The 22,733-nt window shown below is 37.2% G+C and overlaps 1 protein-coding gene across 10 annotated transcripts in view; it reads left to right on the top strand.

Moving 5' to 3' along the window:
• OXR1 (oxidation resistance 1) overlaps positions 1–20,910 on the top strand; it is a 263,783-nt gene extending 242,873 nt beyond the window's left edge. For 5 of the 10 annotated variants that reach the window (XM_071553992.1, XM_071553995.1, XM_071553990.1 and 2 more), the window contains exons 12-17: positions 6,708–6,788; positions 10,090–10,215; positions 12,338–12,490; positions 17,628–17,723; positions 18,043–18,116; positions 18,864–20,908. In XM_071553992.1, coding sequence (XP_071410093.1) covers positions 6,708–6,788; positions 10,090–10,215; positions 12,338–12,490; positions 17,628–17,723; positions 18,043–18,116; positions 18,864–18,999 — 666 coding nt within the window. In that variant the 3' untranslated portion in view covers positions 19,000–20,908. Of the gene's footprint in view, positions 1–6,707; positions 6,789–10,089; positions 10,216–12,337; positions 12,491–17,627; positions 17,724–18,042; positions 18,117–18,863 lie in introns of all 10 variants that reach the window. The other 5 variants (XM_071553994.1, XM_071553987.1, XM_071553986.1 and 2 more) reach the window with 4 other exon arrangements.
• Positions 20,911–22,733: the final 1,823 nt, after the last annotated feature.

Here is a 22,733-nt window from a genome sequence, read left to right as displayed (position 1 = left end):
AAGACACTGAAGTAGGTTGCCCAGAGAAGTTGTGGAATCTTCATCCCTGGAGGTGTTCAAGGCCCATCTGGATGGGGCTCTGAGTAACCTGATCTAGTGGAAGGTTCCCTACCTATACTAGGGAGGTTGGAGGTAGATAGTCTCTAAGTCCTTTCCAAACCTAACCATTCTATGATTCTAGATATTCCATTGAATTATTAGGTGTTATTACTTTTTTAATAATTGGGAAATATTCGACCTCACTAAAAATGCAGTAAAATTAGAGTAGCAGATGAACATTCAAAGATGTTGAGTATAAATGAGTAGTAGAAGCTTATATTTTCTCTATATGGTTTTAATGATGTGTGGAATCTGAAGTTGATCTTAGTTGATCCTTTTTCTGATTAGAGACAAGCATTTTCATCCTGGGCTGCAATTCAGTTACTTAAGCATATGTAACACTTCCCTGTCATACCTGAGAGGATCTTTGCAAGGCAGTATCAGAACTGAGATGTAACCATTCTCAGACTGCCTTCTGGAGTTGCAGCTTGAGTTCAGGCACCAGGTGCTGTGGTTTCAGCAACTGAAACACTGGTTTCTCTACTTGCTCATGCTGAAACTTCCTTAAATGGTTTTGCAGGGGAGTTGGATTTTATTGGTGATGCTGCTACAGATTTTTTTTTAAACAAAATGAGTACAGTTATCTGGTCTGCCTCATAAGGAAAGTAGTTTTCTTAAATCTAATTCTTAGTTATTTACACGAACATCCTAAACTGCTTGATGTTTGCCATGTTAAATTTAGTTCTTTTGCTGAAGTTGTCTTTCAAATTAGTGTTTTCTCATATCTTGAAAAAATAGCTTGTTATTAACAGACTCTGTGTAACACTTTGTGTGCTGCAGGCTTTATTTGCTGTCTTCTCCAGTTCATTTATTCTGGTTATTGCAGATATTTTATCTTCAGTATATGCTAATTACAACTTGGTGCAGTTGCTAGGGGCTTAGAGCACTTTGAGGCAGATATTTAACTATTCCTTCTGCTAAGCTGTGGAGACAATACTGGTCACAGGGAGAATGCTGCTGTCATGTGACCTACTCAGCATTTCTGTACTGGCTCTGGAAAACAGGCCTGTGTGCAGAGCAGTTCGGGGAGAGCCAGCTTTAAAGATACTGAAACAGAGGAAGAACCATGCTGCCAGCCAACCCGGGGGACTGTTGTCATTCTCTCTCTGGTCCTTATCTGCTTGAAGTGGCTATCTGTTGTCCCTTCCCTTCTGTTAGGATCCAGTTATTAAAGGATGCCTCTGGCCAACTGAAGGTGCTAAAGAGATCATATGCCAAAGTCAATGGTATGGATTTTATTTAATGGTAAATATGAGATAGAGAGAAATAGAAAGTGGGGATGAGAGAGAGAGAGAATGAGAGAGACAAATTAAGTAAAAAGATGAAGATGTCACCACCACATGGATTCTGATGGCATCCTGCTGGTCCTTCTGGTCTTCTCGGTGGTGAGGGTCCCCAGAGTCGTGCTTCTGGGGTACCACTTTTATGCAGTCCAAGTCACAGATGTTGATGGAGCATTGCAGATGTTCCCACAACTTGGGATGGCAATGGATGTAAGCAGTTGTTTTCTTTCCCACAGCTTGCACAGTGGTGGAATTTTGCCTGGTGTGCTAATTCAAACCTTTACCTTTGTTTATGTCTAGAATTATCGCTTTCCTTTCTCACAGTTTTGCACAGTGAGTATTTTTGTTCAGGTAGGTTACCCACATCTGCTTTACCAGGCCTGGTTCTAGTTGTTGTCATCTGCTCTTATCACAAGTTCCTATTGTGGTGACTTATTTTATATTTATATATATATATATATAGATACAGATATATATTTCCTTCTTTGATATTATTTTGACACAATTAAGTGCATTCTTTAAGTCCTGACAACTTCCTTGTTGCCAGCAGAGTGACAGGGAGCTGAACCATCTGAAAACCCCACAAGACAGAAAATGGATAGCTTTGCAGCCACACTCATTCAAAATTAATGAAATTAAATTAGTCGTAGGGATTTGGTTGTTTATTTTCCAAATGATACCTTATAACAGTTTATGTAGTGTGGCGAGCCCCATGTGTTAATGCATTATTGTGACGTAATCAGTATGTCCCAAATCATATTTGTGATGGAGAGGTCTGGTTCTTTGGTGTTGTTTTCTCTCAAGCAGCACGTAACTGGTTTTGGAAGGAAATTATTTTGTCTGAAAAATAAAGCTAGAGTTGTTTCTTAAAATATTCACAGCAGCATTCAGTTCACAAATATACCTTTTGTTTTTATCAGAAGGCATTTACAGACTTTAGAAAAGTCTTGATCCTTTCGTCCCTCTCCCTGTTTACTGATGAATTGGAGATGGACTGATATTTTGAGATAACTTTGTAAGTGGCCTGATAAAATTATGTTGACTTTTTTCAATTAAATGTCCTGGAATTTTCAGGGTGAGACTTTTCTGAATCTGAGGAATTAATGTACATGAGGCTTAGAATTCTCTTGATGTTACACTGATGTATTAAGATTCAAAATAACATTGATAGCTTTCATTCTTTCTTAATACTTGTTTATTTCATATTCAGAGCTATGGTATAGAGGGTATAGATATCTTATGTGTAAGAGAGCCATTTGTACTGTTAAGCTTTACCCATTCTTATCTTTCAGAAGCACTGTTCAGCTCTGATAAGACCCTCCTTTTCTCGATGGAGACAGTTTCAGCTATTTGTTAACTCTGAAGTTTAGCTGTGTTTGTTTTGAGGACAGCAATTAAACCTCCCTATTAGCAAACAGACATTTAGGGGTGTGTGTGTCACTTTTGTTAAATTGAGGAATCCCTCCCTGGTGTAAAAAGTTTTCATTTTCACATCTGCCTGTAGCAGAATGATAATGGCCAGTGGCTGAAAGGGCTGATCAAACATTAAACAATTGTAACTGGCTTTTCATATGTGTTGTTAAAGGATAAGAAAAGGTTCCATGTTTGAAATTTTGGGTTCTGTTTTGTTCATTGCATACGCCACCATATCCCGTAAGAGTTTGGTACCCTTTACATATTTTCAGAAAAAACACGTTTAGCAACATGAGTTTCTCCAAAGGGAGAATGCTGGGATTTTTGATTGGTTGAGTCATTAGTAATGCAAACCCTCAATCTGACTTAATGCATTAAATATTAAAACTGTTGGGTGTTCTGGTAAGTGGTTAACTCACATATATGTGGCTTGGGGGATCCAACTGAGAGTCATGTCATGAGTTGTGGGACTCATTCCCTGTTTTCTCATCAATGCTGCTATTATGGATAGAGCAGGTAGTATTAGTTCTTTAAAGATACGTTCCATGTCTTTTCAAACTTGGAATTGTCCTATGGTAGACAGTTTCAAATCCTTAAGAAGAGCCCATTTTGCCTTAAGTACCCTGGCTATACATATTTTTGGTTTTGGTCTATTCCAACCCATGCCCTGATTAACCATAAGGGATTTAGCTGTTTTTCTCTCCTTCTTTATTATTTCTGAAGAGAAAATAACTAGACAGAGAACAGACGGTCCTTCAGGAACGCTTCCTGATGCTCAAAAAGTACCTTTGGATATCAAGGAAACTCGATGCTGATATGGCACAGCAAAGAGAGCATAGTAAATAAAGTACATACCAAACTCATGTAGGTAGGCCTGCATATTATTCCTGGGCAGAATACTTAGATTGCTACAAATTTGGGCAATTTTGCAATTTATATGTAAAGATATGAACTATATTAGAATTTATAAAGCTTTGTCCTATACTTTAAGAACTTAAATGTAAGAATTTGTCCAGGTTGGCTCTGGACCTTGCTGAGTCAAACTTTGTAAGCCTCCAAGGGTAGAGACACTGCGGTCTCCTTGGGAAACCTGTGCCAGTTCTTAACCAGTGATAAACATCAACCCTTTGGGCCTAGTGGTCCAGCCAGTTTTTCAACTTTGTTCTTCAAGCATTTGATGCGTAAGTGTTTTGATTGCAAGGCTACTGTGGGACAGAATCAAAAAAAAGCCTTGGTGAAATACAGGAAATAACATCCCCTGCTACCTGGCCAAAAATGGAAGAATGTCATTTCTAAGAAACATTTTGTACTGAAAATCACACTCTGGCATAATGAATATGAATCTGCATTTGTCTTTTATGAATTGAATACCTTGCTTTCCACTTATTTTAATACTGTATTAAAAACTAAGTTCTGTGTTTGAGAAGGAAAGTTCAAAGTAGAATGAGTGGTAGAAACTCCTAGAATGATGATGAGAACAGACAATGGGGTGGGGAGGACACAGGAGAAAACACTTCTATTCAGCTTGGAGAAGTAGAATAAAAGATTTATATGACTACGAAGAAGGAACATGGAGAAATCTTGACAGAAGATGACACAGCATAAGCAGATTATGAATTAAACAAGATTGTAAAAAAGAATGAACTCCTACTGTCACTAATATCATTTCAAAACAGTGCTCTCAAGCCTTGGCAGGGGCAAAATGCTGGCTGTTTTTGAGATATATCTCAAGCAATTTCTGAATTAAGTTGTAGAAGGTAGTTGTTAGTAAGCTTAGACATACATGACTTTAAGATTCTGTAACTTTTTCTTAATCATGAAGTACATAGTCTTGTCCACTGCAAAGCAGAAATAAATCATATTGACCTAAACCACAGGCATTCTATAGAAGGCCACGTGCAGTATCTGATGTATCTTAAGGTACTCTTTTTTAAAGCCTTGTTCAGTGATGAGTGGATAATCTTGTAACAATTTCTTGTGGTTTACTCACAGCGTTTCATATGGACTGTATACTGAAAATAAGCACTGGGTTTGACAGGGTGGATGGATTTCTTGTAATTTTTCTATGGCTAGTTTGACATTCTATGACATATGCATGATGTTTGTCATTGCATACCAATCGTTTGCCATTATGCAGGCTTTTGTTCTCAAAACATGTGGCATGTGATATTGTGCAATAGGTTCAACCTGCCAAGAAGCTATTGTATTGTAAATATTTGGATAGGTGTTTGTGTTTCTAAAGCAGGAAATAAGAGGCACCTCTATGGCATATGAAAAAATCTGTCGGATCTCAGTCAATTAGCCAAAGGGTTCATAAGCAGGTCCCAGGTACAGTATGGTGACTGAGTATGCAGTTGGCAGGTTGAAGGCCAAGTGACATTGCCTAGAAAGCTTGTCTACATTACACTATGTGAAACAGCAACTATATAATGGTGCCAGGCATTTTGAGATTGGGTTGTTGTTGTTGTTTTTTTATAATCTCTGTAAATAAACACTTATTTGTGGCACATTTTAACTACTCCCTTGCATGTGGGTACAGGCTGAGCTTAAACAAGGAATAAGGCTAAACGTTTCTCACATTCCTGCTTTCCAAGATTACCTTCTTAAGTTGCTGGTGTGAACAGTGTAATTTGTAGTCAACTATTACAGCAAATAAAAGGATAAAACTACACTATCTCTTATATGTTTTAGTGAAATATTGTTAAAGTTTTGCATATAGGTGCTTGACTCTGAGAATTCAGAAACCACTACCATTTACAACAATTTTCATAATCTTTTTTAAGAGAACAGTAGAAAAAATTATGGAAATAAATTGAGTGCTGGTAATTGTGGATTATTCAGTAATAAAGCTGGGTGTCACAAGTATTCCTTTTTCCTTGCCTTGCAGTTGCATGGGGTAGAGTGAACCATCGCTGCTCAAGAGCCAGTCATGCGTGACTGTGGGCTCTGTACTCAGGACAGTGGCGAGTATCTGGCCAAACTCCTTGTAGTAGGGGCAGGTAGATGGGGAGCTGCTGGACTTGTGGTTGTCTTCCTTTGCGCTGTGGTAGGCTCTGGAAGTTTTTAATACACTCTTACTACATGGGACATCCATTTAATCTCTCCACCAGCTGTTTTAAGATGCTTTCATACAAATGATGATTTTGAGTTGTTCTCAAAATCACGTTATTTGCTCTAGTTACATCAAAATGACTGTTGTAGTCCTTTAGCCAGCTTGTTGCACCAGAACAGCATGTTCTAGAGCTTTCTGACTGAAGACTTTCTGTGTATATACCTCCTGCCAAAGTGGAGATGCCATTTGGAATGAATGTGTTGACAGATGAGCAACTCCTGAAGCTTTGGAGGGGAATAGAAAGTCCAGGATCAAGATACTGCGAGGTGGTATTGGGGTGTTATTGAACTGTAGTCCTGCTACATTGTCTTTAACTGTATCTTCACTGCCAGATAGAGTCAGAATTTACTGAGAAGCCTGTGATTTGCTTGTCGTCTTCATCCAGGAAAGCAAACCAGGTTCACGGGATTCGTTAATCTGGGTGTAAAGAACATTTGAGAAGACTTTGGGCTGAAGAGTTTGGGTTAAGGCATGCAACTCAGACTGACTTTTAATTTAGCATCCTGATTTTAGTAACTTTATGCACTCCTCTCTCAGTTCTGTATTCGTCCTGTAGCAGTGAGATCTATCTGACTGCTAGTGCCCTTAGTGTTTTTGTAATCTTGCTGTGTGTACTCATATGTCTAAAATCACCTATATGTGCATTGCCCTTGCAGAAACAAACATCTTTTAGCCCTTCTTGTTTGTTTGTTCTCATTGCACATTTTCCCTTCATTATTCTCCTCCAATTTTTTCTTTCATACCTTTTTACTTTACTTCAACTGTCAGTGGAATTATTGTCTTCCTGTCTCCATATTCAGGTAGTGTCAGTGGCTGAGTATCACCGCAGGATCGATGCTCTAAATAGCGAAGAACTGCGCACACTCTGCAGACGTCTCCAGGTGCCCTCTTCAGTAGTTTAAACCCCATCTCCAGATACTAAAACATCTTTCTTTGTAGTGTCTTGGATCAGGGCAAGTCCCACACTCAGTGGGTTTGTCTTGTCTACAGCACTACAAGGATCCAGCAGAAAATTCCTTTGGTTTGGATGTATTTATTCATGCAATGCTATGATGGAATCGGTAATTTTATGATGGAACTACTACTTCCACCTTTTTCACACAGGAATTTTCTGTTAGAGTTTCTAAGTTTGTTCTCAGTACTGCTTGACTTGCAGTGTTGTGTTTTAACTTACATTTTAGACTGACTGGTGTGTTGTGTTAGATAGAAGCTTTCCTAAAAAGAATGCAAAACAGGTGAAGAATCCAAAACTTTGTTGCATGGGTGTTTAATTTTATATAGAAATCTTTCATCAAGAATCTCACAGTACTTGGCAAGTATGAAGCTTCACAACTTCTGTGGAATAGGTAAGTATTTTTCCTGTTATAAAAGCAGGTAACTGAGGCAGTTCTACATGGCAACAGTCATACACAAACACACAAAACAGTACTTTGAAAGCAGTTTGGATTTTCAAAGGTCTGTGGGTACGGATTGAAATGTATTTGCATTCTCTTTAGGTGTTTCATAGTTTTTTGACAGTTATAAAATTGTGTGATGTACACAGCAACTAATATGACTTACTGATGGAAAGCATAGCTTAGACCTTCTTAGAATCATTGAGTACTTTGTTTTCCTGAAGTAATTGCCTGCTGAAACTAAAAAGTTTTGTTCTGTTTTTTTCTTTGATCTTGGCTTTTTTACCTATTATGTGATTACACATAAGAAAGCATTTTATTAGCTCTGTTGTTTGTTTAATAATCAGTAATTAATTGTTTTAAAATGTTTTGTAAGTAATACAGTTATATAGATCAAAAATGAGCATGAACCATGAACCCAAAGGCTGCACTTCTGCTTCTATGGGAATATCAGAAATTTGGAAAAAAACCCAAGTTATTCCCTCTTGAGAAGAGAACTCTTCCATTTTTGACAAGTAGTGGTGTAGAATCCCTGTATTAATATCCTGGAAGTGCAAGAGCTATCCAACTATCTTTCATCTGGAATCCCCAAACTCAGGGTTTAGGCTGATTTAAAAAAATATGATGTAATGGGCTGTAGCCTATAAACTGTTTGCTCTGAGGGCGTTTGAGAGTTGTGGTCCCAAACAGACTATGTGATAGTTACTAATTTTGGAAGCCTCTGGAATCTGACTGTAGGTCAGTCTGCTCTGTCAAAATTTGATGATAAATCAGTATTTAAGTTTTGAAGCTACACTTCTTTCTGTCAAACAGATACTTTTGAACACACTGTTTGAACAGAGCAGGGTTCTTTCTAGAAGAAAAGTGCTTTACTGTAATAATAATAAAAGAGGCAAAATACCAACAAAACAAAAGTGAACAAGCAAAACCCCCAAAACAAAACAAACCTGAATGGAAAAATCCAGAATCCCCCACCACTTGAGGTCAAATTACTCATGTTTTAATGTTTTACATGGTGGCCTTTAATCAGAATTAAAGAATAACAAAGGGAATAAGCTTTCTGCTATGCAGTTGAACAATGCCGAACTTGTCTGGAGTTGAAGCAGTAGTATATGATGGAGGAAGGTATTTAAAGTGGAAAAGATTGAGACTATGAAATAACATGTTAGAGATAACACTCTATAATGCAGCATGTAGGTCATCTTTTTGTACATGAAGCTATATGGATAATTGCATAGTTTGTTATCTTCCATTGAAAAGAGGAAGGCATGAGCTTTTGCTTGCTTGAAACTTTAAGTGCACCTTTTCTTGAGTTAAGAACTGATACTGTAAATCAGTTATTCTATGAATGTAGTTTGATACTTTGACTTTTAAGAGCTGATTTTTAGGTTACAGGAGTTCACGATAGCAACTCTTTTGTGGTCCTTGAGGGAGAGAAAGGAGATATCCTTTTTTTTGGCTCAGGTGGCCATATTTTATTTAAATATTCCTGTCTGTATTTCAGTGTTTTCTTTGATTTGGGTCTTGTATTAACTAGGCAAGTTCACAAAAGCTTGGCAAAGTTTACTATGGTGATATTGTGAAATACTGTGTTTAGAACTACTGTATATTTAGAGTATGAATGATGTGGCAGACTGGAGTTGGCAGGTAGTTTGGCAGGTATTTTCTTGAAATTTTCAGGATTCGGGCTTCAATTTGGACAGTCTGGCTTTCAATGAAACTTTGTTTAGGCTGATAAATTATTCAGATGCACTCATTCTTGTTAATATTTCCTTTTTTCTTTAGCAAATCTCAACATTTTAATAAGTCTTGCTGCAGAGACTTATCTTGCTAACTTCCTTGCTTTTTCCTATTCTTCAGTCAGATTTCACTATCCCTAGCAAGTTTTAAATATCCCTGCAGCAGGATTTATAGAAGGAAACCTTTTTGGATCTCAGCTATTCTAGTTGTCAAGACATGACACTTTAATTTGAAAATGCCAGTGAATGTCAACTGTGGTAAGAAGTTGCTGTGAACTACTTCTGATGAGGGATTTTGTGGCCTTCTGTCACCTCCACTAAATGGTATCTACAACAACTCACTAGAGTGGATGTATAGGTCAGGTATTTTAAACTACTGCAGGACTCTTTCCATAGTGCATCTTTTCAAGACCTCAGGGCTCACTATGCAGCTTGAGTATTATTGCTGCTTTCCCTTCCCCACCCTCTCAATTCTTTCTTCTTTAATTCCCGTAAGTACTCTGGCAGTCCAGCATATGGAACAACAATCCTCTGAAGGCTCCTTTCAAATGGTTTACTCAACATACATGACAGCAATCTTTCCAGACGTCTACTGCATATCTGAAGAATTTCATAAGTACTCTAAAGGAGTATATTGATTCAGAAGCTACTGAGGAGTGTCAGTGTTGAATTTTTAATTCCTTTTCTTTCTTGGTTTTTTTTTTTAATTACACTTAGAAGGCTCTGTTAGTATTAAAAGGCAAGAACTTTATAAGGTAACTTCTAAAAAGCAGTTGAAACTCTTCAGCTGTGTATGAGAATGGTTTTTGTTGTTTTAGCATAAAACCATAGCTTTCTTCTCAGTAGGTGTCTGGTATTGTTGGGATATAGTTGTGTACCAGCTTGCTGTTGGAAGCAGTGGCAATCTTGGTCAGATAAAATCTATCAGATCTCTTAACTTTTGAAGGACTTGCATAACTAACTTGATAACTGCATGATTTTAAACCTGCAAAGAATCTTTCCTGCTTATAGAATGGCAAATACTTACTTTCTTGGTGTTCTTTTTGTAGATAACCACGAGAGAAGATACCAATTCAAAACAGGTAGCAAACATCAAAACAGACCTGGAGCCTGAAGCATTCCGGCCAAATCTTAGTGATCCAAGTGAATTACTACAGCCAGAACAAATTGAAAAGGTATTAACTTAAATATGTCGTTATTTAGTCTTCTACACTGATGTATCACAAATGGTATGACTCTAGTGTAAAACCCATAAGTAGGAAAACCTTGTGCAATATTAAATAGAAGAAAATAAATTGTGCATGTTAGAAATGTTAAGATCACAGAGTTTAATCATTAACCCAGCACTGCCAAGTCAACCACTAAACCATTTCCTTAAGTGTCACATCTTACACATCCTTTAAATACCTCCAGGGATAGTGACTTAACCACTTCCCTGGGCAGCTTGTTTCAGTGTTTGACAACCCTTTCACTGAAGTAATTTTTCCTAAGATCCAATCCAGACCTCTGCTGGCACAACTTGAGGACATTTTTTCTTGTCCTCCTACTTGTTACTTGAGAGAAAAGACTGACTGCCACCTCACTACAGTCTACTTTAAAGTAGTTGTAGAGAGTGATGAGGTCCCTCTGAGCCTCCTTTTCTGCAGACTAAACAACTCCAGCTCCTTCAGTCCATCTCTGCCCTTCTTTGGACACATCTCAATGTTTCTCTTGCAGTGAAGGGCCCAGAATACCACACAGTACTCAAGGTGCAGCCTCACCAGTGCCCAGTACAGGGAACAAGTCAGGATGCTGTTCTTGGCCACCTTGGCACACTGCTGGCTCATGCTCTGCCATCTGTCAAACAGCACCCTCAGATCCTTTTCCTCTGTGCCACTTTTCAGCTGCTCTTTCCCTAGCCTTTAGCATTGCATGGGGTTTTTGTGACTCAAATGGTGGAACCCAGCACTTTGCCTTATTGAGCCTCATACTGTTGGCCTTGGTCCGCCAATCCAGCCTGTCGAGATCCCTCTGTATATCCTTCCTACTGTCCAACAGACCAACACTCCTGCCCAACTTCTTGTCATCTGCAAGCTGACTGAGGGTGCACTCAGTCCCCACATCCAGGTCATTGGTAAAGATCCTAAACAAGAGTGGCTCCAGTACTGAGCCCTGGGGAACACGACTAGGGACCAGCCACCAACTGGATTTAACTCCACCACCACTCTCTAGGCCCTGCCATCCAACCAGTTTTTTACACAGTGAATAGGGCACCTGTTTAAGTCATAAGCAGTCAGTTTCACCAGGAGAATGCTGTGAGAAATGGTGTCAGAGGCTTTACTGAAATCCAGATAGACAACATCCATCAGGTGGGTCACCTTGTCACAGGAGATGATCAGGTTGGTTAAACAAGGCCTGCCTTTCATGAACTGGCTGGGCCTGATCCCTAGTTGTCTTGCACATGCTATGTGATGGCACTCAGGATGATCTGTTCCTTGACCTTCCCAGACACCAAGGTCAGACTGATAGGCCTTTAGTTCCTGGGATTCTCCTTGTAACCCGTCTTGTAAACTGACATCACATTTGCTAACTGGGACCTTCTCAGTTAGCCTGGACTACTGGCAAATGATGGGAAGCAACTCAGTGATCACTTCCATCAGCTCCATCTGTTTTTGTGTGGATTCCATCTGGCACCATAGACCTGTGTGTGTCTAAGCAGAGCATGATTCATGGCTAAACTACCACTTTTTCTTTTTTCTTTTTTTTTCAATACTAACACCATGACACTTTTTGCATATGTCTTTACTCTTCCTTCATTATTCCTTGAAAACGTCTTGGTTTTAACTGCAGTTCTTGCTGTCCAGTCCAAAGTCATCTCATTATAAATGTGTTAATTGAAGTTTTGGATTAAAAGGCACAGGAACAGGACAGCAAGCAGCATTTACCCTTCAGCTTGTTACCTGCTGACTTGAGTGATCTAGTTACACAATGCTGACACATTGATGGGACATGCAGTATTGTTATGCAATGATAAGTGTGTTTTTACTGTCCTTTGATAATTGTCTTAGAGACCTTGACAAAGATGTGTTCTTCAGTTGATAAATCATTCTTCTGCAGGTCACTGGTAGGGGTAGGAAAAGAAACTCGTGTGAGTGAACAAAAGGAGAAAATAGACATGTGAAACTTCAGGTTTAGTCTTAGCTTTTAAGGCCGCTTAGAAATAGTTCAGAAGAACAGAGTCTGCTTTCATTTACATGTAATACACTTGTAAACATAAAGCATATGTTAAATAATGGATTGTCATTTTCTTGTTCATAGCTCACAAAGTCTCTTCCACCACGGACTATTGGCTATCCATGGACTCTTGTCTACAGTACTGCGAAGCATGGCATGAGCTTGAAGACTTTGTATCGAACAATGATGGGATTAGACACGCCTGTGCTGTTGGTTATCAAAGACAGTGATGGACAGGTAGGAAAATGTTTGTGTGGAAGTATGGGACACATCAAGAAAAACGTTTGAGGGGTATAAGGGAATAGCTGACACTTTGGTCCATCATGGGAGATAAAATTGAGAGTGTTTGCAGATTTTTTACCTTAGAAATGTGTTTCACTGTTAAGCAACCCTCTGACATACTACGTGTCTAGGAAATACTTTAATCATACAAGTTCACTGTTGTAGTGCATGGTTCTCATGATGCCCAGTTAAACAATTCAATTTTAATTTTTTAATGCAGTTATGGCACAAGAAATACAGTCTCTAAAACTTTCATACACTGGAAGATCTTGTTGAGTTAGAAAGTCATTACCAACTGTGGCCAGTGCTTCTTCGTACATTCTCTGACTGCAGCCAACATCTCTCTCCCATTCAAGGGCTGTAGTATCTTTGTTGCATTATTAATTTTTTTTGTTCCTTGAGTCTCTCTAGTTGTGTTCTTTTCTCCTTTGGCTGGGGTGTGAATTTCAGAAAGTGGCTCACATCTTGCCATTTGAGTAGCAAACATCCACTCTTAAGTATTCTACTAACAAATGAAACACTGCAGGCAGTATGATGCTTCCTGTTTTGAGTTTTTTTTCTGTAATTTCTGTGCTCCCTTATGGAAGCAAGTTACTGCTGTCATGAAAAGTTGGCAGAACCACTTTAAAATCTGTAGCATCTATTTCACGTATCTGTCTCAATCTGGTAACCACTGATTTTATTTTTAAGAAGCATGGGCTCACATCATTCAGGGGTCTGAAAACTATAAAAGTCACAACTTGATTTTTCTCTTGTTTTCTGCCTTAGGGGTCCCTTATAAAGATTAATCCCTTCCAAATTTCTTGCTAGTAGAGGACTCGTTTTCCCAGGAGTTCTTCAAAAAGGAGCTTTTTCTTCATTTACTTTTTAATCTTGAAGATAAAAACTATTGAATAATTTGATGTGTCTCAACAGACTCTTAAGCCTCTTAAATGTACTTCAGTAATTTTACTTCTCAAATTTCCTTATTAGCTTCTTAAGATGAGTAATACACCTGCTTCCTAGTACCTGATTATCTGACCCACAAAGAAAATGTTGCTTTTATAATAGGTATGTCTTGTCACTTCTGTGTAGTATTGTTCTGTTGCTGAAAGTATTCGTATTATCTTCTGTATTATATCTCAGCTTGCATGTTCAAAAAGTGTCATGGTTGCCTGGTTAAAACAGGGAGTTCATAGACATGTCATAACTTTTTTTTTATGAAGCAAACCTTGATGAATCTCAGTCTCATACCCAGGAATATGCGTTAAACTGTTCCTTGGACTTTTGGCTCAAGTAGCCACTGAACTTACATTTCACAGTGTATTCTAAATCTTGCCTCAGTTCTACTTGAGTGGGGGAAATCCATGTCTATTTAGTGACCAGCTATAGAACGAAAGGTTTAGGCAACTTTTACATGCTCGTTCCTTGAGAGTGATGTTTTCAGTAGTTTTGTCTCACCACTTTTCTGTTCAAAACTCACGGAAATTCAGCATAGTCTTTCTCCTTTTCATTCAAGAATCAACGGTCATGAAAAATAAGACATTGGCAGTTTACATGCCCTTTGGTAATTAGGGGAAATATTTTATCTAAGATGTTGTTTTTTGTGGCAGACGTTAATTTTCTTGAATACATTGTATCTTTCTGGCAGGTAGTCTTACAAAACTGCTCTCCATGACTGAAAACTGCTTTTTTTATAGGATAATTTATCCAGAAATAGTTCACTGCAGTGTGCTAAGATAAATATTGTTCATGTCGTTCTAGAACATGTTTTAAGAGAACAGGTGTTTATTCCTATCTTATGCTCCAAGGTCACCAACTTTTCATTAGCTATCTCTTTCAGAGAAGTTCCCAAATGTGGTTCAGCCTTTTTGAAGAATTACAGAAATATGACGAGTTTCTTGATATTTGCTGAGCATACCTCATCAATCCTCTTCAGCATTCTTTGTTCTGCCCACTTTGTAGCTCCTATGTTAATGAAAGATAGTGGGTTTGTCATATCCTTGCTTGAGGTGCTTTTCTTTTAAAGTAGAATTAATTTATTTCCTGGACAATTTCCTCTGAGATACTGTTCTTTGTCCATGTTTATGAAGATTCCTTTCTTTCTTACGTTGATAATAGGTTATGTAAGGACCAAGTGTGTCTTGTAACTTTTCATACTATGTTTCATTAAAGGCTGCTAAGCCTCACCCTATTTAATTTTTACTCAGAAATCTTCCCCAGTCTTGATTTCTTTTTCAAGTCTATGGGAAAATTTCCTTAAATGGCTGTTTAAAAAAACCCATCCAAAATAAAGCTTTAATTGTGTAAGAGCTGAACATTGCCCAGTTGGAATTTGGAATCTAAAGCCACTGAAATTGCCTGCTCCATTCAGTTTTTGGAGGTCCTCTAATAAAGGCGTCCATGAAATCTATAGGTATCTCATTACAATTGTTATTGACTGCATCTATTTGTATGTGCTTCTGTTACTGAAGACACCAAGGTCTGGTGTCTACCCTGACAGCCATTTAAAAAGAATTTGACACTTAATTCATGAACATGAGTCACTAAACAAGAGGTGGCTTAGAAGTGGAATTAATGCAGTTAACTACCCCAAAGACTCTCTAGTTTTGTAATAAGTAATTCTTCAGATTGTATTATATACACTGCAGAAGTGTCACACCTGGAGCCTAGGACCTGGGAATTTTAGTTACCCACCCTAACAACTAGCCACAACAATCTGATCTCCTAGAGAAGTCCTAGAGACATGACTTCTCAAGAACTAGAATAACTGTTGGGAGGCAAATTGCTCTTTTTCTGTAAAGTCTGATTTTTTGATTATTGCTTGTGGCAGCAATGTAATCTTCCAAGACTCAGTCTGAGGCATATAAAACATAGAGAGGCTCTTGAATCCTGATTCCTATGCAAACCTGAACTGGACAAGACTAAGTCAACCTAATTACAGTTTTAGAATCAGTTCTTCACTGAGTAGAAAACTATGAGACACCATCTGAGGTTCCTTATAGCTGAGTTTATTCCATAATTAGAAATAAAGCTTCAAAGTCTCTTCAGTAAAGTATGCAAGGTTTTCTTTATGGTTAGAATTTTGTTCTGTGTTTTACTCTTTATACAAATAATAGTCCTACTATGATCAGAGGCAAACACCAGAATAAGTGTTGTGTAGAAAGTTCATACCTGAGTAGAGGCTGAACTGAGATAGTTTTGGTTAGACACAACTCTGTATGTTATTTTAATGGAAGGTTAATTCCTCTCAAGGAATATCAGTTGTTAATGAAATCTTCATCTATTTTATCTTTTTTGCTTATATTTGCTTACTACATATATGGTCAGCCCTGAGAGTATAAATCTGAAGTAAAACATGTCTTAACTACTTGAATGTAGCTCAGCTACCAGAGCTGCTAGAGAATTATTCAAAAAATTACTTGAGTCCTTAAAGGAAGTTAAGATACAGAGACTCAGATACTTTGTGGACTAAAAAATCATTGGAAGAGTTCAATGACTTACTGTTGCTGGAAAATATTCCTGTAGTTATTTAAATATGGAAATTTATTTATTTCAGCAGCCCATTTTGTTATGTTCATTGATCAAACTTTCTTAATTTGAATTTAATATGGATTTTTAGGCTAAAAGATGTTCTGTTTAAGTTCAATTATCTGCATACAATAACCAAATCTAAGGTCATGTGGTGGGTGGACCTGGGCTGGATGCCAGGTGCCTGCCAAGCCATTCTATCACTCCCAGCTGAACAGGGGAGAGAGAATAAGATGGAAAATGGCTTGTAGCTTTGCCAGTGTTTGATTTTAGCTGTTGAATGAAATAAATGTCCTTGCTAAAAAAAAAAAAAAAAAAAAAGAAAAAAGACATTAGTTTGGGCTAGTTTTCCTGTGAATTAGCTTTAAAAGAAGGGTGCAGAAACTTGCACCTTAGTTCATGGATCTTCAAGATTTTAGATTGAATTTATTGTTCAACATTGCATCTGTGACTGATACAGATCTTGGAAAAGTGAGCACCTTTAGCTGACTGTGATATTTTACTTCATCATCTTGTCAAGTAAGTTTAAAAATTCTTCTAGAGAATCAGATTTTTAAAGTATAAATACTGGTTACGTGTATACTGAAAGGTAATTCTCTTCACTGAAGTAAAGGAACTATTTTACATGAGTGGAGTCATTTGTCAGTGTAGTGACAGTTTGTTCTTAAAAATGGTAATATAAAGAAATACAGCAGTAATAATGTGAGTAAGCTTCTGTAAGTGCTATGATTTAAAGAAAGTTTGGTATATAAATCCTACCTTTTGTCTGCTTTGTAAGAATGGAGTCTTAACAGTGACTTCTAAAATGTACAGTACTACCTGCATTAACTTGTTTGCTGTTGTGCACATTCTTAAAAATTAAGTTTCTTGCAAGAGATTAATGCTTGAATTCGACAAAAAGTGAACATATGGTGGCTCATGTCCAACCTTTCATCCACAAGAACCCCAAGTTGTCTGCTGCAGGACTATTCTCAGGGGAGTTCATCTCCAAGTCTGTACTTAAGTTTGGGATTGCCCTGACCCCGGGTACAGGGCTTTACATTTGGACTGTTGGCTGAACTTCATGTGGTTCACATGGGCCCTGTTCTCAAGTTTGTTCAGGTCTCTCTGGATGGCATCCTGTCCTCCCATTAAAATCTGACAGGTAACCAGTGCTTGCCTGTTACTAGGATTGGAATGAATAAATTATGTGAAAAATAACAACTTGGTTGCAGCTAGGAACTTGCTGAAGTGGAATAGGAGCTATGCAGGAAAGAGCAGGACCTTTTGATCTGAAATTTTAAATAGGTATACCTTGTTTCTGAGAGTTTTTTGAGTTTAGTTTTTATCCATTAGTGTGGGGTTTTTTCTTGCTGTGTTCACTTTTTATCAAGAATGAGTTCTCTTACCTTTTTATTGTACCACAAAGCACCATACCATATCTCAATGCACTCAGAACCCTGATAACATGTAAGGCTCATCCTGTAGTGAAGTTCAAATCTGGCAACATTTACCAGCTCATTTGCTTATCTTACTATCATTAAGATTCTCAGATAGTATGTAGTTTCTCTGAAGTTTTTCTTCTTATGCATTTTTACTACAGGTTTTTGGTGCACTAGCTTCTGAACCTTTTAAAGTGAGTGATGGCTTTTATGGCACTGGGGAGACATTTATGTTCACTTTTTCTCCAGACTTTGAGGTGAGTAGTAATAACTTTGTATGCTCTTGCTTCCTCCTCCCCCCTCTCATGTGCATTATCCTTAAATACTTACTGAATAAATCTGCCAGTAAATCTGAAAAATACTATGGGTTTTAATTAATAGAAAACCTATGAGAATTTTTATCTGCAAATATCTGTTCCCTGAGTTTTCTGTGTAAGCTTGGTAACTTCATTAAACTGGCCCCTAGCTACCCATATTCTGTCTCTTCTGATATTTGGTTTCTCTTCCACTCAAACAAAAAGTTCAGATATTTTTACTTGCTTGTCTGTTTTGTTTTGGGTTTTTTTTCCCTCTTAGGTTTTCAAATGGACAGGAGACAACATGTTTTTCATTAAAGGAGACATGGACTCCCTGGCTTTTGGTGGAGGAGGGTAAGTTATAATTAAGAGTCTGTTAGAAGTGTTTGCATACTTTTGAGGAGAAAAATGGCAACTGACCTCAGTTTGATATTTCAGGACTCAACCATTACCAGCCAAGAAAGCTTTAGTTTGTCAGGTGTTTATCTTCCAACGTTGAAGAAACTTAAACAGAAAGTTTGCCTTAAGCTTAGTGTGGCATAAAGTTTCAGCAATGCAAGGTTGTGATGCCTTCCATGCTCAACATGCGTGTGTGCCTTGCTGTATTCAGAATGGGCACAAGATATTAGGCTTCTGAAAGTATGTAAATGTGAAAATTACACATAACTGGAAAAGGCCTGAACAGAAACTACTATATGCCAGTGTCTTCAAGAATTATACATTGTCTCACCCCACTTCTGCCTGTCTCCTCCATGAAAGTGCGTAAGTTTTTGAAATGTTTCCCTTATTTGTAATCAGTATTCTCTTTCCATAGAAGAGTACTATTATGTTGTCTTAATAAAAATGGAAGAGGCTGAAAACCAAGGAATTCTAGTTAGCTTTTTATCAGAATATCTGAAAAAGGATATTCCCAAATCAATAATAAATAGTGAAAAAAATTAAATTTTTGGAGCTACAAATTTATCAACAGCAATAAGGTACTTGTGTTAAAAAGGATTTCTTTAATTCCTTCTCATTCCTGAATTTTGAATGAAAAATACATTGATAGGTTTAATGCTTACTCCGTCAGTTTTTTGCTTTACTACATTGTCTGTCTTACAGAGGAGAGTTTGCTCTTTGGCTCGATGGTGATCTCTACCATGGAAGAAGTCATTCATGTAAAACATTTGGGAATCACACGCTTTCTAAGCGCGAAGACTTCATTATTCAAGACATAGAAATATGGGCTTTTGAATGAGTATTTAACTACTTCTACAGGTTATTGTCCCAAACCTGCCATGAATCAGTGCAGCTTAAAAATCCCTAGGAGCAATATAATGCATTTTACTTCTCTTTTTTTTTTCTTTTTCTATGTTCTCAGTGTGGCAATTAGTTATTATTTTTAAACAGCAGACTTTTTTCTTGCTGTCACATCTGTAATATACTGTCATACTTTTTCTAAGCTGTACACACTTTTGCAAAGCGTTGACCATGCAGTCTAAAAATGAACATTAGTTAATCTGAGCATTGCAGTCTACAAAATTCTTATCCATATTAGTTGCCTCCCAGGTTCCCCACACACACCTTTCTGCAATCCTGCTAGGGAGCTGCTTCATTGAATATAGTTTATTATTTTTGTATTCAAATAGTCTATGAATGAAGTTGCCCTCTGTGAACCTCTAAGAAAGCTGCGTGTGGGTATTTGGCAGCAGCAAAATCAATCCAGACCAATGATGGGTTATTCATGTGGTGCCACAAATGGATGAGAAGCTGAGCATTCCTTCTTAACACATCTTAACTTCATGTGGTGAAGTTAGAAGATACCCAAAGTAAAAAGTGCCACTTGTCTTGTTTATTGTTCATGTTTAGAAACAAGTCAGTTAATATATGTTCTAGCTGCATGCAGATTGTATTTAAAGTGTGTTTTGCACATGCTGTAAATGATCTGCAGGTTTGGGACAAATACTAACAATATTGAGCTACATGGCAAGAACTTATAAAATAGCAGGAGAATGTAAGAATATGAAAGTTCCACAAAATTAAAAGACTAAGGCAAGAAAAGCTCAGTGACTCATTTGTAGCTATAGTAGGGCATTAAAAGTACAGAAACAGATGCATCTTTCTTCAACATAAATTGTCAGATATATACTATTATACTGTTGTAGCCGTGTAGCACATCAGCTCCAAGAATAAGCTTATTCCTGTCCAAAGAAAAAAATACTTGTGATGTTTTTGAGTGGGTCTCTGTTGTAAATTTACAATTAGCACCAGCTCTGATTAAAATGACATAATGTATTATAGGTAGACAATATTGTAATTCAGTAGACTTGTGGAATATGCAAACTTACTGTCATGTGACCTCAAAAGAGAATGACAGGCTAGAATACAGTTCCAGTAGCTCTTGTCCACTTTTGTAGGAAAATTGATAAGCCAGTGTGGCAATAACAGCTCAACAAAACTGTTTGTTTCAAAGCTTTTATTCTGTGTTCTGCAAAAAAACAAAACAAAAAAAAATTGCTGTTAAGTGTGACAGTGACTGACTTTGTGCTGAAATTTCAGCTATTTCAGATGAACATTGTATATTATCTTGTAAATTAATGTTTAAAGTAGTTTTGTTATTATAGAAAAGTGTTGATTGACGGGTTGCTTATAGCACTTTAAATTATTCTAGAAATGGAATAAAAGCCAGATAAATTGGCTTAAGTAGATGTAGTTGTATATTATTTCAAAATATTTACATCTCTGCAAAGTTTAAAAAAAACAATTTATTTGAAGACAGCTTACTGCTATGGTAATGAGAAAGGGCAGATGTTTCATCTATAATATGCTAATGCTCAATATGAATAGAAAAACAGGGGTTCGTTTCCTGTCTCTATGTATAGCTCTTTATCCTTACTAGAAATTAGTACAATGTTTAGAGTATATGTTTACAAAATAAGGAACTGTAAATAAATTGAAATGGCTTTTCTCCCCTTTGGTCTTCCACAGCAGTATTATTGTCTTTGTGGAGTTATGACTGATTATTACAACAAAAAAAATCCTGTAATGGATTTTAACTACTATAAGCTCACAGTGATATATAGCAAATAAATCTATGTAAAAATAAACTTGAGTTGGAGTTTATTTAGAAGTTGGAGTTTACCTAGAAGCATAAATGCATTTTCTTCTTGTTCATTTAATAACTGAATATATAGGATGCCTTTGCTTTCCTTTTTGGCATTTTTGGATTTTTAAAGCCCTGTGGGAAGTGATGAGAGTGAAATAAGTGCTCTTGAGCCATTTTTAAGAGGGAGGATGGAAAAAACTGCCCTTCATTAGAGGAAACACTCAGTGAGCAGACAAAGTAGAAGAGGCCCTCCATACATTCGTGTTCCCATCAAACGGGTGGGAAGAAATGGACAAACATCAGAGTAAATTAAATTTCTACAGTCTACTTCATTGGGTCAAGATCTAAGCCAGGAAGGTTTTTTTGATTCCTACTTCAGCAGTACATGCCTAGTTCTACTCCAGTTGTTTCCCTTCAGGTGAGTGGTAGGTGGCATAGACTTTGTATCAACACACAAGCTCTTATTATATACTGTAAATGTGCGTAATATTGAAAGGCACCACTTACTGGTTTGAGTATTTCTGTACAAAAATATATCGCACTGAATGTGTTGAGTGGGTGGATGGAAGCAGATGTGTATGATTCCTCATACAATGACAAGGTGCTCTTGGGATTTAACTCGCACATGAACATAATGCTGAAAGACAAGTGGTGAGCTGTAGCTCTGCTGCGTTTCCTGTGGTAGGATGAGAATTCTCAAAACCAGCAATATTGAACTCACTTAAGTGCCTTTAGTGTGTTTCCTTTGTTCTGGCATTTTATATAAGGACTGTTTCTGTGTACGCTGAAATTTCTTTCTGGAGCTTTGGGCAGAGAAACCTTTACAGGGAAATGTTTTAAGAGCCTGTGAAAAAGAGAATACCCTTACATTTTGGTATAACTTACTGATATTTTACTTCACAGAATATGCACGTTTTTATTTTGAAGTGTGTGGGACAATAACCAAGAAATAATTAAGGAACTTATTTATAGTTCATGGAATTCTTTTGACAACAAAATTTCATCAGCACAATTTAGACAGCTGTGAAGATCATTATCTAAAGATGTAAAGAATAAGTTAAGAATTTTCAGGTCAAAATTATGATATGTAAGTACTAAGAGGTCCGTTTTGTAGAACAACTTGAGTAGTCTGAGAGATTGTTAAATAAGTTCCACTGAATCCATCTTATAATTGATTCTTTCTTACTTAGAATCACAGCATATAACTATGCCTGAAATATGAATGATTTTCACAGACTTACAAAAGACATAGTAGCCAGTTCTTATATCACTAACTTATAAAATATTTATTTGTACATTGGAGCATCACACTGGAGTCCTGTACTCCGCAATATGTGGTTTATCAGAGAGACAAGATGTTTCTACTCCTTTTCTTCTAAGACAATATTTGCTCTTTCAGTGTGAAAGAATCTTATGGTGAAAAAACACTTCTTTTTCATTATGCCAATTACTTGCCCAGGCATCTTGCACTGAAACAAATGCTTTTGATGTGAAGCACACACATTTTCACCAGGACAGCTATTTTTACAGTAATAGAGAAACAGGGATCTCTCTAATCCAGTAATCATTGGAGACCTTACAGAGGTCTCAGGTTTGTGAATAATGCAAACAATTTTAAGATCTAGAAGTATTAGTTCATTAGCATTTACTCATCGTCAGCATCACCTGTACTGAAATATATTATTTCAGTGACTTTGGAACAGCAAATTCTGTAAAACTAGGTCAGTGTTTGTGTAATATGAAACAATATTTTCCTTGAAATTATGAATGCTATTTATCTTTTCTCACAGAGGTACATTTCAATGGAAGATAGTGATGTTAGTCACTTTTTTGCTATACATAAAGCACAAGTACCTGGCTGGTTTTTGTAGACTACATATTATTTT

This window comes from Pithys albifrons, chromosome 4, assembly GCF_047495875.1.
Source record: "Pithys albifrons albifrons isolate INPA30051 chromosome 4, PitAlb_v1, whole genome shotgun sequence".
In the NCBI taxonomy this organism is placed as follows: domain Eukaryota; kingdom Metazoa; phylum Chordata; class Aves; order Passeriformes; family Thamnophilidae; genus Pithys; species Pithys albifrons.
Note: the sequence above shows the minus strand (reverse complement) of the source record. Positions and strands in the feature narration are given on the sequence as shown.